General features: G+C 39.9%; 1 protein-coding gene across 3 annotated transcripts in view; it reads left to right on the forward strand.

The window, feature by feature from the left end:
- The window catches only part of DENND5B (DENN domain containing 5B), a 189,537-nt gene that overhangs the window by 163,307 nt on the left and 6,149 nt on the right, over nt 1–20,081 (forward strand). For all 3 annotated transcript variants that reach the window (XM_072765635.1, XM_072765634.1, XM_026000077.2), the window contains 8 exons: nt 1,320–1,448; nt 3,211–3,332; nt 6,806–6,951; nt 8,801–8,919; nt 10,476–10,663; nt 16,424–16,506; nt 16,726–16,852; nt 18,982–19,156. In XM_072765635.1, coding sequence (XP_072621736.1) covers nt 1,320–1,448; nt 3,211–3,332; nt 6,806–6,951; nt 8,801–8,919; nt 10,476–10,663; nt 16,424–16,506; nt 16,726–16,852; nt 18,982–19,156 — 1,089 coding nt within the window. The remainder of the gene's footprint in view (nt 1–1,319; nt 1,449–3,210; nt 3,333–6,805; nt 6,952–8,800; nt 8,920–10,475; nt 10,664–16,423; nt 16,507–16,725; nt 16,853–18,981; nt 19,157–20,081) is intronic.

The raw sequence follows: 20,081 nt of genomic DNA on the forward strand, positions 1-20,081 counted from the left end.
ACCTTTTAAATACTGTTGAACTCTAAGTGGTAAATGCCTGACCATTTTCCCTTTGTTGCTTTTAGTCAACTGTGTCGTCATTTGGGAAATGTTAACAGGGTAGCAGAAGAGCCAGTGCTACTTCATAGGCTCTACTGGGGGTGCCAGATTGGGTTGTCAAGTGTCCCACCACTGCCAGCACCATCAGTAAGAACTAGAGTCTAAGAGGGGGAGCTTGCCTCCTGACAGCTTTCTCCATTCATGACCATGTATACTGGTATTAGTCCTTTAAAGATAAAATAAGTGTGTCAAAAATTCTGAAAAAATTCTTAGAATAAGGTGAGGTTAGCTAAGCCCTACAAAAATGGCTTTTAACTCGTCATTCTGACTTATTTTTAAGCCACCTCTTCAATGTGTCTGTGTAATGTGATATAATGCTTTATATCTTCTTTATCAAGTCTTTGATCATGTATCAGCCCTGAAGCTTAAGGACCTAAATCTTCAGATCCAGGGATTAAGAGAAAAAAAGGGAAGGAAAAAGGGAAAGGATAAAAGAAAGAAAGAGGGATGCCTGGCTGGCTCGGTTGGTTGATCAAGCATGCAATTCTTGATCTCAGGGTTATGAGTTTGAGTCCCATGTTAGGTGTAGAAATTACTTAAAAATAAAATATTTGGGGCACCTATGTGGCTCAGGCAATTAAGCATCTGCCTTCAGCTCAGGTCATGGCCCCAGGGTCCTGAGATGAGCACCACATCTGCATCCCCCTGCTCTGTGGAGAACCTCCTTCTTCCTCTGCCCCTCCTCCTACTTGTGCCCTCACTCATGTGCTCTCTTTCTCTGTCAAATAAAATCTTAAAAAAAAAAAAAAAAGAATTTTGAATTTTATAAGTGGAGTAAAGCTTATCTCTCTAATATAGTGTATTAAAGTTGTGACAGATACTTAATCAAACCTAGACCATTATTGTGAATAAAAACTTAAATATTAGGTGTTTTGTTACTTTTATTTTCCTGAGGGTCAGGAATAACCAGCTGCCAGATTCAGGTATCCATGAGGCTGAAACAAGACCATTATAAAATCTGAAAGAAGAAACAAGTGTTAAATGCTTTATCTGAGGGTGTTGCCTCTGTACTTGTGTTATAATGGTGATTCTGATGTGGAACTGAATTCATGATTCAGATGGACCCTTTGAAGGGTTTAATCAGCATAAAGTGTGAATCACCCGTTCACACTTCTGCTAAGTATGAAAGAAGTGTTCTGCACAAAGTGCTGTAATGCTTTAGTTCTTTTCCAGCCCAAGATCTTAGGATCTACATCTCTGCTGTTGCTACTGTTCTGTAGGCATATTCAGAACATGAGTGAGATCAAGACTGACGTCGGACGAGCTCGAGCATGGATAAGACTATCTCTAGAAAAGAAGCTCTTGTCACAGCATCTCAAGCAGTTGCTCTCCAACCAGCTACTCACCAAGTAAGAGATAGCCTCTTAGAAATTTTTTCTTCTGTGACTTGTGTGTCTGCAAAGTAAATTGCATAAGCTGGCAAACTGGCTTCTTCAGCACAAATTGCTGATTCCTGTGCATGTGCATTCTTCGTTTCTAACAGGCATGTGCTTTGGAACATCCGTTGTTTGACATAGTATTTGATTTTACCTGTGAGGACACACCGAACTTGACATCCGAAGGCCAGATTGCTCTGTTCTCAACCAGAAAAAAAACTAACACAGGCTGACAGTAACATCCAAAAGATAGTTTGAATATATGTAAACCTCATATAATATTGTAAAGATCACAACAAAACTTTAAGTAGAAAAAAAAAGAAAAGAAAAAGTCCGCCTTAATATGTTTCTTCTGAGAGTCTTATCAATGTTTACATTCAATAGGTCAGAGCCAGGAAAGCAATCCAAGTGCATGTTAGTTCATTGTTAACTGTTTGATAGGTTTCTCTCTACTCCATCAAGAAATGCTCTTTGATGAAATGCATCATCTACATAATATATAAGAGCTAGTTTGAAGGCTGAAGACTTAGGTCTTTAGAGCAAAGCTATGCAAAAAATTGAGCAAAGATCTCAAACTTGACAGTGTGTTGCAGCCTCATCATCATAACACATTGGGTTGCTTACCCCCAAAGCATTTTAATGTCCAAAGAGTTTGATAAAAAATGCAAAGTGAAATATAGCCTATGAACCTGATCTTGTTCTCTGAAACTGGTTACTCCCCTTACCCATCCCTGCCTATTATAAGCCATTCATGGCCACTGTGGCCAAAGTAGAAGAAAATTATAATAATCACTTAAAATCCTTCTACATAATTGTTGGGCACCTGTAGGTGCCTGGCTGGCTTCGTAGGCAGAGCCATGTGACTCTTAATCTAGAAGTCATGAGTTCAAGCCCCATGTGTGGCACAGAGTTTACAGATATATATGCATAAGAAAAAAATCCTGTTACATAAAGGTAAATAGTAAATATCTCAGATATTTTCTTCTGTACTTTCTTCTATGCATGCTCTCTTAGTTAAGATTATATTGTATTTACAATTCAGTATCACACTTTATTATTTTTTAAGATTTTATTTATAAGTAATCTCTATACCCAACATGGGGCTTGAACTCATAACCCTGAGATTGAGAGTTGCATGCTCCACTGACTGAGCCAGCTGGGCTCCCAAGTATCATCCGTTTTTTTAGCTTAGTGTATTATAAACATTTCATTATATCATATCATAAGAGTTCAAGCTCTGAAGACTGAATGCCTTTGTTCAAATACTGCCTTTGTTATTTACTATTTGAATGACTTTGGACAAGATACTTAACTTTTTTGTATCTCTGTTTTCCTAATTTATAAAATGAAAATGCTAATAGACTTATACTTCATAGGGTAATCATGAGAATTAAATGTATGGATAACTATAAAACACTTGGAAAGTGCTTAAATGTAAGTGCTTAATAAAAATTACTATTTTTAATAGTTTTGTTATTAAAACTTTTCCTAACCTTTATTTTTAATGCTCATACAGTATTCCAGTGTATGCGTGTATCATGATATATTTTTCCATTTATAAATAACATTTTAGTGGATATCTATGAGTAAACCTTGCCCATATTTCATATTATATTCTTAGGACTGAGTCCCAAAAGTAAAATTAATGTATTTGGCTTTTACTAAGTATTTGTTTTTAGTGCAAGACATAATGAAAAGCAAGAAAAATATACTATTATTTTGTACTCATTCCTAGGAAGCTTTATAAGCGTTATGCTTTTCTACGTTGTGAAGAAGAAAGAGAGCAGTTTCTTTACCATCTTCTTTCCCTCAATGCTGTTGACTACTTCTGCTTCACCAGTGTGTTCACCACTATCAGTAAGTCTGGAGAACTGGCTACTAAGTGAAGAGTTGCTCAGACGACTAATGGAATAGAGTTTATGTTTTTAAAAGTGAGATATATGATAATACAGTGAGATAGACACTGTGAGTGAGGCAGGCTCCAGACCTCCATTTAGGAATGAAGGTTGTGCCCCAGCAGCTGGGAGTGCTGTGGGAAGGCAGCCATCAGCTGTCAGCCCCTGTGGGGAGTGCCTCACCAGAACAAACTATCCACCACCCCCAACCCCTGCCCAAGATGATCCCTCCTAGCAAGGCGAGCCAGCATCCTAGGACTGCCAAGCGCTTTTGAGAACTTAACCTTGGGATCAACTGAGGACTTCACTGGGACTGCAACAAGCTCAACTTCTCTCCCAGGCATATGGTCTTCCCAGGAACAACATCCCTTATGCTGATTTCTGACTCTCCCTGCTTCCCAGGAAGCCTAGTCTCCAGTAGGAAATAGAATGAATATTAAAGATTTTATTTTTTTAATTTTTATTTATTTATGATAGTCACACAGAGAGAGAGAGAGAGAGAGGCAGAGACACAGGCAGAGGGAGAAGCAGGCTCCATGCACCAGGAGCCCGACATGGGATTCGATCCTGGGTCTCCAGGATTGCGCCCTGGGCCAAAGGCAGGCGCCAAACTGCTGTGCCACCCAGGGATCCCTGGGATGAATATTAAAAAGGAATGTTTGATTAGGGATACCTGACTGGTTCAGTCAGTGGAGCATGGTACTCTTGATCTCAAGGTCATGAGTTCAAGCCCCATGCTGGGCCTAAAGCTTACTTTAAAAAAAGAAAAGAAGAAGAAGGAATATTTTATTAAATGGTCCAATATCTTACATAAAACACATAAAATTTTTTAAATCAGCATATAGTAATAAATGTATAGAACTGTGAACATAATTAAACTTGGATGATTCAGAAAGACCTTACTGAATAATGTAGGTCTGTAGAGGGAGGAAATGCTGACTGGAGATGTGTGTTTAATAGAAAATCAGGGGATCCCTGGGTGGGTCAGCGGTTTCACGCCTGCCTTTGGCCCAGGGCGCGATCCTGGGGTCCCTGGATCGAGTCCCGCATTGGGCTCCCGGCATGGAGCCTGTTTCTCCCTCTGCCTGTGTCTCTGCCTCTCTCTCTCTCTATGTCTATCATAAATAAATAAATCTTTAAAAAAAAAAAAAGAAAATCAAATTAGGGCATTTATTCTGTTCACCAATACTAATTATTATGTTCAGTGGCTCCCCTTCCCCACTTTGGAGAAATTTTACTTGTATGAGTTAGGAATTGTGTTTAGCTACAAGAATCAGAAACTTGGAAAATGGTGCTTTAAACAAATTGGTAGTTTCATATTTCTTATATAATAAGTTTCAAGATAGTCTGCAGTATGTTCACGGAACCAGGGTCTTTGTTCCTCTCTTCCTACACAGTCCTCAGTGAGTGCTCATCACCTCATGGCCACAAGATGGCTATTCTCAATCCATCTTCTAGCAGGAAGAAGGAAGGAATGTCAAGGAGGAAAAAGCAGCACTTGTGCTAGAAAAACAGGATTTTCTAAGAGATCCCACTAAATATAACATTTCACTGGCCAAAACTTTGTAGGTTTTGGCTTTCTAGTCTCTGATAGAGGCAGACAAGGAAAAATGGAGCTGAACTGGAGTATTGGGCCAACCAGTAATATCTGTCAACTATCCATTAGTACCTAAACCATCAATCAGTTTAATACATTACTGCTGGTATAAGAAGCTAAGATGTTAGGAGCACCTGCGTGGCATAGTTGGTTAAGCACCTGACTCTTGATTTCAGCTCAGGTTGTGATCTCAGGGTTGTGAGATTGAGCCCCATGTCCAGCTCCCCATTCAGTGGGGAGTCTGCTTGAGATTCTCTCTCTCTTCTTCTACCCCCTCTAATCCTTCCAAATAATACATCTTTAAACAAAAAAGCTAAGATGTTATGTACAGTTTTAAAACAGAAGAAATAGCAGAGGTAGGTAGGACTCCTAAGACCCTACTCATATCTGTAGATTTCATATAAGTAACTCTTCAAGGAATTAAGATCTTCATGAAAGAAATATTTTAAGTTTAATAATATTAGTCCTTTTATACTTTATGTAATCACTGTTGTGCATCTGTGGTCCCTTTGCAGCCACAGAACTGTTGACCTTAAACCTTTTTTTTTTTTTTTTCGTAGCTTTTCTGATCCTCTCCGTGAAAGGAATGAGAGAAGCCTCTGGCACCTAAAATAAAGTCTTGTACTAACCTCTTCTTCTTTCAGTTTCAAAACCCATTTGATTCTGATGATTACTAAACCGTGAAAGTACGGCCTTTCCTCTGACATTTTCCTTTCCTTTGGTCAAAATAAAAAGGCGAAAGGGAGTTTATTCACCCAACATAAAGAAAGTCGTCTGTGTAAAATTAGGGAAATGAACCATTTATCCCATTCAGTTTCCTCATCTAAGAGTGCACTCAACCATGATCTCATTTTTCTGAGGCTGTATCTGGGCACCTTGTCCAATAGATATGTATCATCCTATGTGTAGATCATTGAAGGAGTGCTTCTAATACCTCTTCTTCTGACTAAATGAGCAGAAATCCCAAAGATACCAACAAAAATTGATTCTACCCTGCTTTAAAAAAAAAACAAACACAAGTATGACTCTGAGGGATAAAAATGCTCCAGTGTGTTTGAGCCATCCCCATTTTTAAAAGAGGATGAAAGGAATGTGCAGTTTCTAACTTTATCTTGCTACTCTGTTTGAGCAAAAGACAGTGATAGGACAGTGACATCTAGTGGTGTGCCTTTTGAAGACCCTAAGGAAAAAGTTTCACACATCTTTCTTTCCCCAGGACTCCTCTTGTACCTTAGTGGCCTTAATAGCCTTCCAAATTGTGGTTTATAGACTTTATGTTTTGTCCAGAATGGCATTGTTTTTACTACTCTTGGCTTTGCGTATTGTGCTGTAAAATTGGAATGGGAACGTTCTGAAACATTGTGCAAGAAAATTAGCAACAAGGGGATACTGTCCCAAGAAGTCATTCACCCCCTTTTACATATGAACCATATCAGTAACCATGTTCATTTGTATACTTGATTTTAGAACAACATTTAAAATGTTAATGAAAATTCTGTATAGCCGTCAGTTCTGGTTTTAGTGCCTGAGATTTTTTTTTATAAATGTATAGGTTATGCATATCACCATGGTGATACTCTGCATGCCATACATACCTGGTGAGATATATATATATGGCACAGAAACCAACACAAGTATTGGGATTTGTGGTTTTTAAACTGGACCTCATCTTTTTAGACTGGAAGAGGTGATCTCTGCTTTTTGTTTAAGTACATATTGATAGATCATAAAGAGCAAACTATCTGTGAAAGGCAACAAAGTCATTAATATATATACTTGCTTTATTATCAGGAGTATTTTATTGTAATATTTAATTAACTTCAGTATTGTTCTTTCAGTGATTCCATATAGGTCAGTGATCATCCCCATCAAAAAACTGAGCAATGCGATCATCACATCGAACCCTTGGATCTGTGTATCAGGAGAGCTAGGAGACACAGGAGTAATGCAGATTCCCAAAAACCTCCTCGAAATGACTTTTGAGGTGGGTTCAGCTAATACTTTTCTTAGCAGAAAATATACATAGTTCTACACAAGGATTCCAGTTTTGCTTTTTCATTTTTCCTCACGTCAAATAATATAAAGGAGTACTCAAGCATGCAGGATAACTTTTGTGAGTATACAACTAAAGTGGTCTTAAACACAATAATTTGTTTTGTATTTTTATTGCTATAATTTTAATTATTAAGCTCTATTTTTCTACTTGCAGTGGAATACTTTTGGCGTTGCTAGGTCCCATTTCATGATTGCTGGTGCCTAGCACAGAAGTGGGAAGCTAGGGAACATTCAAGTAAATGCCTTTCCCACAGTGGTTCTCTTCCTTACTGTAAAATGCTCCCTGCCTGAACCTGCACAAAAGGACAAAAAGACAGGAGAGCTGACATCCATGCTTATGGCTTGTAAACCCCATGGTTCTATAAAAATACCTCCATTTTAGGTATATAATATTATAGTCAGTTTTCAGGTCCCACCTGGCGAAGTATTCTCCTGTCTTTGAACCCACATGTGTGTTGATCCTGGCATGCAGGAAGAAGACAAATACCTGCTCTTGTTTCACGAGGGAAGGAGTACTAACTGAATGTCCTGTTCTCATGTTCCTTGGGGGTCTAGGAATAGCAGTTTCCACTCAGTCATAACACATCCAGGAGCCTTTTTTAGCATATAAAAGATTAAAATCCTTGACTTCTCTTTGACTAGCAAGAATGGAACATAAACTCTGTAAGTCCCATCATTCTGTTTCCATCCTCCCTCACCTGGATAGCTGTCTTCTCACCTTGATACGAAGAAGTCAAGGGCTTTAAGAGCTCATAGCTCTGATGTTCCCAACCATACATAGTCAGTTGGGTGATTTGTGATATTTTATCAGAATTTAAAAGTCAGAATTCAGGGGGCAGCCCCAGTGGCGCAGCGGTTTAGCGCCGCCTGCAGCCTGGGGTGTGATCCTGGAGACCTGAGATCGAGTCCCACATCCGGCTTCCTATATGGAGCCTGCTTTCCCCTCTGCCTATGTCTCTGCCTCTCTCTCTCTGTGTCTCTCATGAATAAATAAATAAAATTTTTAAAAAAATAAAAAAATAAAAGTCAGAATTTGGGACTCCTGGTTGGCTCAGTGGTTGAGTATCTGCCTTCAGCACAGGACATGATCCCAGAGTCTGAGGATCAAGTCCTGCATCGGGCTCCTACATCGTGCTGCTCCCTCTGCCTGTGTCTCTGCCTCTCTTTGTGTCTCTCATGAATAAATAAGTAAAATCTTTTTAAAAAATAAAGTCAGAATTTAATTGACATTTATTTTTAACTATTATCATTGCTTTCTTTTGTACTTGTCCACCAACAGCCAGGAAACATTGATAACTATACTTTTTTTTATGATAGCTTCAAGACTTCTTGTAGATGAGGTTTAAGGTCAGTTCTGCCTTGGCATTTTATTAGAAACAGAAAAATAGCCATGTCAGTAATTTTTTTTTTTAATATCTGTAGTCGTTTTCCTGACCTCACTGTAACTGAATCTAAATAGCATTCTTTTGCCACTTCTTGGAATTCTTCTCATCCTAAAGGCACATAGTCTGGGTTCCCCAGTTAGAAATAATTTTTCCTTTTCCATTGTTTTTCTAGTACTTATTTACATCTCTAATCTAGCACCTTGTACAGTCTTCTCATTTGATAATGTCCCTATGTGTCCTACTTGTCTCATTAGATGGGATATATTAGATGTGAATATATCTCTCTAGTGGAAAGAAGAGCACATTATGCAGGATGGTCCTCTGCAATTATGAAATTATATGGTAGTGGATGTGGAATCAGGCTCTGAATAACTTCTGGTCCTGTCCCTACAGTGCCAGAACTTGGGGAAGCTGACCACCGTTCAGATTGGTCACGATAACTCAGGACTGTTAGCCAAATGGCTAGTAGATTGTGTCATGGTCAGAAATGAGATCACAGGACATACATACAGGTAAGTAAATGTCCTTGAGAACTCAGAATTCTTTCTTTTAGACACTTTAGACAAGAAAAGGTTGAAGAATTGTTTTATTTCTGTGGTGCCTGGCTGGTTCAGTCAGAAGAACGTGTGACTCAATCTCAGAGTCGTGAGTTTCAGCCCCCTGTTGGGTGTAGAGATTACTAAAAAAGGGGATCCCTGGGTGGTGCAGAGGTTTGGCGCCTGCCTTTGGCCCAGGGCGCGATCCTGGAGACCCGGGATCAAATCCCACGTCGGGCTCCCAGTGCATGGAGCCTGCTTTTCCCTCTGCCTGTGTCTCTGCCTCTCTCTCTCTCTCTCTCTGTGTGACTATCATAAATAAATTAAAAACTTAAAAAAAGAAAAAAAGATTACTAAAAAAAATAATAATAAACTTTAAAAAAAGAATTGTTTTCTTTCTAAAGCTTTCTCACTGCCCTCATAATTTTAGTTTAGGTTTTGGGGTTGTTTAGTTTTACTTTTTATGTAATACAAAATTGCCCCAAAAAAACTTTCAAAAAATCGATTGTGTTTGCTCTGAATGCCTAGTCCACAAGTGTTGGAAAAGAAAGATTGATATAACTCTGATTTAAAAAGGGAGGAGGGGGGAAGTTTGAGGTTACTAATTTAAGTAAGAAGAAAGGGTCTTTTGGACTCTACTAGCTGGCACTCCTCTTTGCAAATACTCTGTTTTCTCCTGTAACTCAACTCCCACATTAACTTCTAGTTTGAAAATATTCTTGTCAGAAGAACTAACCACAGAATTTTAATATAGGTTAGATATAGAAAATACTGAGTCATTTTAATTTGGCAGAATGTAATAACAATTTCTGGCTGTATAAGAATGTATTTTTCAGAGATTCATACTGAAGTGGCTTTAGGGGTGAAATACCCTGATGTGTGGAGTGGACTTTAAATGTTTGAACATATGGGATGCCTGGGTAGCTCATCAGTTGGGCCACTGCCCTTAGGTTGTGTCATGATCCAGGAGTCCCAAGATCGAGCCCTGCATTGGGCTCCCTGCTTGGCAGAGAGCCTGCTTCCCCTTATGCCCCTCAGGCTGCTTGTGCTCTCTCTCTCAAAAAGTAAAGTCTTTAAAAAAGAAATAAAATACTTCAGCACAAAATAAAAACAAAGCATATGGCAAAACATTAAGTCAGGTGATAAGAATATGAGTGTCTTATACAATACTCTCTACTTTTCTGTGTCTGAAATTGTAAAATTAAAATTTAGAAAACAACCCATAGGCACTAAAATGATGGGCTTCATCCATGGTGTCATTTAAAAAATTCTGACTAGGACAACCTTGGGTGGCTCAGCGGTTTAGTGCCACCTTCAGCCCAGGGCGTGATCCTGGAGACCCGGGATCAAGTCCCACGTCTGGCTCCCTGCATGGAGCCTGCTTCTCCCTCTGCCTGTGTCTCTGCCCCTCTCTCTCTCTCTCTCTCTCTTTCTCTCTCTTATAAATAAATAAATAAAATATTTTTAAAATTGGGACTAAAACTAGTAAAATACTGGTTGGTGATGGAGGAGTTGTTTTTCTGACCTACAAGGTTCCCATGTGGGCGGTGGCTGGGGAAAGGCGTTGATGATGGAAGCCTGGAGAGGATCCTTATTGGGGAACTGATGACCTCAGTGGCAGATGAGGACCTGGTAAAGCAGTGTCGGACTCCACCCCAGCAGAAATCCCCCACCTCAGCTCGGAGACTGAGCATCACTTCACTGACAGGAAAAACTACTAGTAAGTACCATCATAATTGTTAAATTTTCAGTGTACCTCAGATGTTGCTGGCATCATGCAGCCATTTCACAGGAAACTGTTGCATTAATGAATCGCAGTAAGATAGATTAAAAAGAAGAAAGCTAAGGAAAATTAATTTGAGCAAACAGTTTGAGAAAGGGAGGGAGAAGGACTCCAGAGGGACTCCTGAATGGCTCAGTGGTTGAACGTCTTCCTTTGGCGCAAGGCGTGATCCCCGTTCCAGGATCCAGTCCCACGTCGGGCTCCCTGCATGGAGCCTGCTTCTGCCTCTACCTGTGTCTCTGACTCTCTCTCTCTCTCTCTCTCTCTCTCTCTCTCTGTCTCTCATGAATAAATAAATAAAATCTTTAAAAGAAAAGGGAGGAGAGAGGAACGGGAAAAAATGGGGCAAGAATTAAATAATTGAAAGCCTGAAGAATTCTAAGGAGGGCACTTGATGAGATGAGCATTAGGTGTTGTATGTTGGCAAATTGAATTTAAATAAAATATTTTTTAAAATAAAAGATTCACAATCCCCTCTCCGAAAAAAAGCCTGAAGAATTTAGATTTTAAAATCAAATAAGGGATACCTGGGTGGCTCAGAGGTTGAGCATCTGCCTTTGGCTCAGGGTGTGATCTAGGGTCCTGGGATCCAATCCCACATTGGGCTCCCTGTGTGGAGCCTGCTTTTCCATCTGCCCATGTCTCTGCCTCTCTCTGTGTGTGTGTCTCATGAATAAATAAATAACATTTTTTAAAAAATCATAACTTTTATTTTGTTTTGTTTTTTAAGATTTTATTATCTATTTATTCATAGAGACGGAGAGAGAGAGGCAGAGACACAGGCAGAGGGAGAAGCAGGCACCATACAGAGAGCCTGAGGTGGGACTCGATCCGGGGTCTCCAGGATCACGCCCTGGGGCTGCAGGCGGCGCTAAACCACTGCGCCACGGGGGCTGCCCAAAAATCATAACTTTTAAATAAAAAATAAAATCAAATAAAAACTGTATGCTGTTTTGATTAAGCTATGAAAATGTGGATAAGTAATATTTTGACTGAAACCTAAAGGAGGAAGGGCTCCTGGCAGTAAAGCATTCAACTCTTGATCTTGGGGTTGTAAGTTCAAGTCCCACCTTGTACAGTAGATTGTACTTTAAAAACAAGAACCTTAAGGAATAAAGACAGTTGATATTACAATACTCCCAAAGAGCCATATCTAGCTATTCAGAGCCCCTTTTTCTAAGCGAAAACCTAAAAATTCCTCTCCCCACCCCTATCTTCCTACAGAAGTAATAAAATACTATAAAGGAGTGACTTGGGTAGCCCTGGTGGCGCAGCGGTTTAGCGCCGCCTGCGGCCTGGGGTGTGATCCTGGAGACCCGGGATCGAGTCCCACATCGGGCTTCCTGCATGGAGCCTGCTTTTCCCTCTGCCTGTGTCTCTGCCTCTCTCTCGCTCTCTCTGAATGAATAAATAAATAAATCTTTAAAAAAAAAATCTAGGGATCCCTGGGTGGCGCAGCGGTTTGGCGCCTGCCTTTGGCCCAGGGCGCGATCCTGGAGACCCGGGATCGAATCCCATGTCAGGCTCCTGGTGCATGGAGCCTGCTTCTCCCTCTGCCTGTGTCTCTGCCTCTCTCTCTCTCTCTCTTTCTGTGTGACTATCATAAATAAATAAAAATTTAAAAAAAAAAATCTATAATGTAGTGACTTCTGTAGATAAGATGCTGTACACATATGCCTTTTTTTTTTTTTTTTTTTAATGAGAGAGAGAGAGAGAGGCAGAGACACAGGCAGGCAGAGGGAGAAGCAGGCTCTATGCAGGGAGCCCGACGTGGGACTTGATCCTGGGTCTCCAGGATCACACCCTGGGCAGAAAGCAGCACTAAACCACTGAGCCACCTGGGCTGCCCACATATGCCATTTTTAATACTACCATAAACTTCCAATTTATGCTTATGTGGGCGTTAGTAGGGTGAATAATGTCTCCCAAGGGTATTAGATCCTAATCCCCAAAATCAGTAAATGTTACTTTATTTCGAAAAAAGATCTTTGTAAATGTGATTAAGTTAAGGGCCTTGGGATGGGGAGATTATCCTGGATTGTGTAGGTGGGCCCTAAATGCAGTCACGCATATTATTAGGGAGGCCGAAATTGGAGTGATCCAACCACCAGCCAGGGAATGCCAGCAGCCACCAGAAGCTTAAAGAGGTGGGGAGCGTGTGCTTCTGTGAAGCCTGCAGAGGGAGTGTGGCCCTGCCTTGATTTCTGCCTGGTGATAATTTCCGACTTGTGGCACTCCAGGACTATGACAGAATAGATTTGTTGTTTTAAGACAACACATTGGTGGTAATCTATTACAGGAGCCACAGAAAACTAAAAGAGGCAAGTAGGATTTAGTGAAAAATGATAGAAGTTCATCAGTGAAGTGGTTTTATTTCAGGCATGGACAGTAAAGCCATAGGTAGAACAACAGCAGTACCTGAGAGTTCCTTAGTTTACCAACAAAGAGGTTTCCTTGGGTATTTTCCGTCCCTATCCATATATTAGCATATGGTGATATATTAACTATTAGAATGATAGAGTCTAAAAATCCCCCCTCTTCTTTCTCCAATTATTCCCCTGATTCCTAATTCCTTGTTGCCTTCAAAAGTAAACTTGACACCACACACTAATTAGAAAAACTAAAATTACAAAGACTGGTAACACCAAATACTGGTAAGGATGGAGAGCAGCAGAATGCTCAGACATTGCTAGTGGGAATGCAAGAGGAAAAATAGTCTGGCAGTTTCTTATAAAGACATGTGGACCCGTAGCATACACTTGACACAGAATCCCACTCCTAAACATTGACTCAAGAGAAATTAATACATGTAGCTACACTAAGGTTTGTAGTCCAATGTTCATAGGAGCTTCATTCATACTAGTCAAAAATGGAAACAACCCAGTATCCACCAGCTGGGGAATGGTGGATAAGCAGAGTGTGCTGTATCTACTCAGTGGCATGCCACTCTGCAACATATAAAAATGAACAAACTGTTGATACATCTAACAACACATGGGTGAATCTCAGAAGCATTACTGTATGTGAAAGAGAACAGACACAAAGAACAAGGTGCTATACAGTTCCATTTACACTAAATTCTAGAAAAGGCAATATAATAATGATAGAAAGCATGAGCAGCAGTTGCCAGGAGTTGAGAGTTAGGGAAGAGGATTGACTAAAAAGGAGCATGGGGAGTTTTTTGGGGTTGGTGAAAATTTTCTACATTATGATTATGGTGCTTGCATGACTATACATCCATCAAAGTTCATCAAATTGCACTTAAAATTGGTGAATTTATTGTATGTAATCCTAAATTTACTTAAAAGAGTGAGTTGAGAGATTTCAACCCAGGCCATCCAAATTATTACAACTTCTAAAACAGTCCCAGTTTAAGTGGGACATTACTGTTTTGAGAGGCCTTATCTCCCACTTTTTGTCATATTTCCTTTCCTTACTCAATAAGTAGAAAATTCTTTTTTTTTTTTAAGATTCTATTAATTTATCTGAGGGGGCAGATAGAATTTATCAGGGGGAGGGCAGAGAGAGAAACAGACTCCTGGCCAAGCAGGGAGCCCGATGCTGGGCCGGATCCTAGGACCCAGAGATTATGACCCAAGTCGAAGGCAGACGTGTAACTCACTGAGCCACCCAGGTGCCTCCAATGAGTAGAAAATTTTAAATAAATGAGTTTTAAAATACTATTGATTAGAGGCACCTGGCTGGCTCAATCAGTAGAGCATAATACCTTGATCTTGGGGTTGTAAGTTTGAGCCCCATGTTGGGTGTAGAGATTAATTTAAAAAATGAAATTTAAAAAAAATAAAAATAAATAAAAAAATAAAAAATCTTTAAAAACAAATAAAATAAAATACTACTGATTAGTACAGTGCTGTTTTAGAATGAATAAAAGTTTTCAAAATAAATTTGCATGTTTAAAAGAGAAACAGGGACACCTGACTGGCTTAGTCAGATCATATATGATTCTTGATCATGGAGCCATGAGTTTAAGCTCCATCCTGTGCAAAGAGATTACTTTAAAAAATTAAAAATATATATATTCAGAAAAAGGAAAAAAAAATAACTAGCAGCTGAAGAGGCCACAGTATCAGTCCTTCAATCATTATTGGCATAGAAAAAACTTAACTTGAGCTTTACCTGAAGAGTGTTTTATGTGAGAAATCCTCCAGCAGTATGACAAAGATTCTTAAACACTAGAATGTGTAGCTTGTCCTTTATGGTATGACATGTATTAAATTTAGTAGTTAATCACCACAAGAAATTATCAAATATTTAATTTTTCTCGTTACCTACTTTGTCCCTAAAATCCTTTTTCTTCTTAACCATTCTTGGGGTTAGGGAGGCAAAGGCAATTTAGGTCCCATTCAAGCAGCCCAGCACACCTCCCTCAAGAACAGGGCCTGAGGGATGCCTAGGTGGCTCAGCGGTTGGGCACCTGCCTTCTGCTCAGCTCGTGACCCCGGGATCCAGGATCGAGCCCCACACTGGGCTCCCTGCAGGGAGCCTGCTTCTCCCTCTGCCTATGTCTCTGCCCCTCTCTCAGTCTGTGTCTCTCATGAATAAATAAATCTTAAAAAAAAAAAAAGAACAGGGCCTGAGAGTGTGCAGGCAGGGCAAATGAAGCAGTGCCCAGATGGACTGAGTAGCCAGAAAGGGAAGCAGTTCTGGGCTTTAGGTTCCTCAGTATACCTGGCTTTCCTCTTCCCTTTATTTTATTATTTTTTAAAGATTTTAATTATTTATTTGAGAGAGAAAGAAAGTGAGAGAACATGAGCAGGGGGTGGGGTAGAGAGAGAAGCAGACTCCCCTGCCAAGCAGGGAGCCCAATGTGGAGCTCGATCCTGGGATTCTTGGATTATGACCTGACCTGAAGGCAGACACTTAACCAACTGAGCCAACCAGGCACCCCTTCCCTTTACTTTAAGCACAATAGCAAAAACACAGATTTCAGGGTAGCCCGGGTGGCTCAGTGGTTTAGCACCGCCTTCACCCCAGGGTGTGATCCTGGAGACCTGGGATCGAGTCTCGCATCAGGCTCCCTGCATGGAGCCTGCTTCTCCCTCTGCCTGTGTCTGTGTCTCTCACTCTCTGTGTGTCTCATGAATAAATTAATAAAATCTTTAAAAAAACACACACACACACAGATTTCAGATTAGCCATTCAGAGCTTCACAAACCTTTCTTTGCCCAATAAGGGACTCAGGTAGATAGGCTAAGGAGATACCTAAGGAAAGATGCTATGTGTCTTTCCCATCTCACTCCTCAGATCCAGGGGCTTGCTAGCATTGTGTGACAGGTACCATGCCAGGGATTGACGACATCTGTCATATCTCATTCACTTTATCCAGTGACACATGAGATGTATATTTCCCTATTTTCCCTATTTCCCTATTTTAATATACACATAATGTATATTAAGGCAATTCAGACTCAGAAGAAGTTAGACATTTAACCAAAGTTATAGATTGCAAGTGGCAAGATTGGGATTTGAATCTAAGGGTCTCTTGGATTCTTTTCCTTTGTGCCAAGATGCCTCCCACTTGGCCGAACTGGCCTGAGGCAAGTTTCACAGAGCCCCTGAGAAGCCAGCTTGCTGTGGTGAAGTGTTTCCTGCATGGGTGGACACGGGTGATACCCCATAGTACTTTGGTTTATTTCCCTTGCATGAGAATTCAGCCACTGTTCATTATTTTTTCAGAACCCAATGCTGGACAGATCCAAGAGGGAATCGGAGAAGCTGTGAACAATATTGTGAAACATTTTCACAAACCTGAAAAAGAGGTATGATAGTCTATAACACTTAATATAAAGGATTTTAAAGCCATTTTTATACATAATACATAAGGCAGTAGAGAGGGCATGTTAATTTTTATTTGTAAGCTTTGTAATAGCTACAAAACATGCTTCATCGCTGCCCTCACTCAGCACCTGTTTCTCTAGTGTCTTCTTAAACATAAATGCAGCAGATTATTCTTTGGCACTGCATATTTCGCTTTACAGAGAGGAAGCCTCACGGTGTTGCTGTGTGGAGAAAATGGACTGGTTGTGGCACTTGAACAAGTCTTCCATCATGGGTTCAAATCTGCCCGCATCTTTCACAAGAATGTCTTCATCTGGGACTTCATAGGTAAATCAAAGCAGATGTGTGTTGTTATAAGGTCACTGAAACGTTTCTTAGAAAACTCAAAGATCCAGGAGTTAAAGCAAATAAAGGTTAGTGACAATGGAGTACATTTTTTGAAATAAATATCAAATTAGCTTTTCATTCAGTCAGCAAGTATTTATAGTGTCCATAATATTCCAGACACTATTCTGGATGCTCGAGATATACATCAGGGGGCACCTGGCTGGCTCAGTTGGTAGAGCATGGGACTCTTAATCTCGGGGTCATGAGTTCAAGCCCTCCATTGAGTATAGAGCTTACTTTAAAAAGAAAGATAACACATCTAGAGATAAGTAAAACACAGAAATTCCTATGGTTGACAAACTTATATTCTAGTGGGGGCAGGAACCCAGACAATACACAAAGACACAAGTATGTGATTCATCTAGTATGTTAGAAGGCGATGGTTGATCTGAAAAAAAATAGAGCAGAGTGACAGGACATGGAGTGGAGAGTGCTCTTAAGTGGGGCAGTTACATGCTTTGTGGACAAGGTGACATTTGAACACAGATTTTTAGGGAATTGAGGAATCAAGCCATGTGGATATCAGAGAAGAGCACTGCAGGCTGGGAGAACTGCTAGGGCAGAGGTCCCAAGGTGAAAGTGTGCTTGGCCTTTTCACGGAATAGCAAGACTAGCGTGACTGGGGCAGAGTGAGGGAGACAGAGTTAGAGGATATTGGGAGAGAAGGCTGTTTACTGCCAGAGCCAGGTGCTTGAGGAATTTCTAGGCCGTTGGAAGGACTTTGGTCTTTATCATGATTGAAATAGGAAATCATTAGAAGGCTTTGAGTCAGGAGTGAGTGACATAATATAACTTAGGTTTTAGAAGGATTATTCTAGCTTAATACTGTTCAGTATGGTAACCACTAGCTACATGTGGCTATTTAAATTTAAACTGATTTAATTTAAATTAAATTTAAAATTCACTTCTTTAGTCACACCTGCCTTACCTAGGAGCTATTAAATTGAACCTTGCAGTTATAGAACATTTCATTCATCACACAAAGTTCTGTTGGAGTGTGCTGCTCCAGCATGCTAAATAAGCTTTGTAATCTTTATTTTGGTATGCAGTTCTTCTAGAATTCCCAGTTTTTTTAGAGGGGTGATTAATCATTTTGTGTCTTGTAAATATGGTCTAGATGAAGTAGTTGATTTTATCCAACTTAGAATTTTTAGACAAAGAAAAGGTTGACAGAGCTAGGCCTCCAGGAGTGATTTTTTTTTTTCTTTTGGAATGCCTAGAATCTTACTGCTCCTGTTTCTGATATGCATACGTATCTCTTCCTCAGATTTCCTAATCAATTCCATTTCTTTGTTTTTTGTTTTTTGTTTTTTATAAATTTATTTTTTTATTGGTGTTCAATTTGCCAACATATAGAATAACACCCAGTGCTCATCCCGTCAAGTGCCCACCTCAGTGCCCGTCACACAGTCACCCCCATCCCCCAATAATCAGTTCCATTTCAAGGATTTTGTTGCAAAGTATTAGCCATTTTATAACCACAACAGAGGGCACCATCTTAATGGCTACTGTGTATTGGCTGGTTACTCCTAGAAGATTCTTGATAGAGGAGTCCATTTTTTTTCTTTTTTGGCAATTTCCATTGCTTGAAGGTATTCTAAGGAGAGTAAACTTTCTATCCTTTTGTTTTTTTGTTTTTTATTTTTTTTTTTAATTTTTATTTATTTATGATAGTCACACAGAGAGAGAGAAAGAGAGGCAGAGACACAGGCAGAGGGAGAAGCAGGCTCCATGCACCGGGAGCCCGACGTGGGATTCGATCCTGGGTCTCTAGGATCGCGCCCTGGGCCAAAGGCAGGCACTAAACCGCTGCGCCACCCAGGGATCCCCACTTTCTATCCTTTTGGAATGTGGTCTAGATTAGAAAATAAACTTCTGGGACCATATTGTTCCACTGGGAAACATGGATCTCTATAATTCCTTGTGAAACCAATGATAAAGTAATGATTTTGGTTTCTGGACTATAATGCAAAGCATCATTACTATTTCCAAAATAAACTAAGTGATTACTCTTTCTGTACATGAAGTACTAATGTGTATTGTGATATCATTCTGACTTCCTTCCCCAGAGAAAGCGGTTGCTTATTTTGAAACCACTGACCAGATTCTAGACAATGAAGATGATGTCCTTATTCAGAAATCATCCTGCAAGACCTTCTGCCACTATGTAAATGCTATTAATACTGCACCCAGGAACATTGGAAAGGACGGCAAATTCCAGATTTTAGTTTGCCTTGGAACACGGTATGAAGCCAGTTCTTGACTTTCCCTATCTTTGTTATGTGTTGGACAAGAATCTAGAAGGGTGTATCATGCTCCTTCCAAAGCTCTCCCATGGGCTTCTTTCATTCCTAGTTTTATTATGACACTACTGTTTATTGGGTCCTTGCTACATGCTGGCCCTTTGCTAAATATGTTACATTCATTCTCTCATTTAATCCTCCTATCAGTTCACTACCACACTACCTGAAGTAGCAACTGGTAACCTCATTGTGTAGATGAGAACACAGAAAATAGATGTGGCACAACTAAGTTACAAACTTTCCCAAGGTTATACAGCCAGAAAGAGGCAGGGCCAAGATTTATACCCAGTCTCATTTGAGGCTCTGAACCATTCTACTACACTAGCTCCAAAGGTAGGTAGATAGGCAATAGGTAGTTTGGTAAGGAATTTGACACACCAGCAGATACACACATATATATTTACAGTATACCACCATGTTGCTTTAAATTTAGTAACATTCTAGGGCAGCCCGGGTGGCTCAGCTGTTTAGCGCCACCTTCAGCCCATGGCCTGATCCTGGAGACCGAGGATCAAGTCCCATGTCAGGCTCCCTGCATGAAGCCTGTTTCTTCCTCTGCTTGGTTCTCTACCTCTACCTCTCTCTCTCTCTCTCTCTCTCTCTCTCTCTCATGAATAAATAAATAAAATCTTTTTAAAAATAAATAAATTAAAAATAAATAAATTTAGTAACATTCTAGAATTTGTACTGTATAAATAATTCTTAACTGTATAAAGTCTTCTCTTTAAGACAATTTCCTACCCATTTATTTTTTTTAAATGATGCACAGGAGCTGTAAATTCCATTCATTTTAAAACAACTATCACAGTTGTAAGAAATGAAACACATAGACCTTTAGAATAAGCTTGTTTTATTTTTTTTTTTAA

Source organism: Vulpes vulpes, chromosome 8 (genome assembly GCF_048418805.1).
Source record: "Vulpes vulpes isolate BD-2025 chromosome 8, VulVul3, whole genome shotgun sequence".
NCBI classification, from domain to species: domain Eukaryota; kingdom Metazoa; phylum Chordata; class Mammalia; order Carnivora; family Canidae; genus Vulpes; species Vulpes vulpes.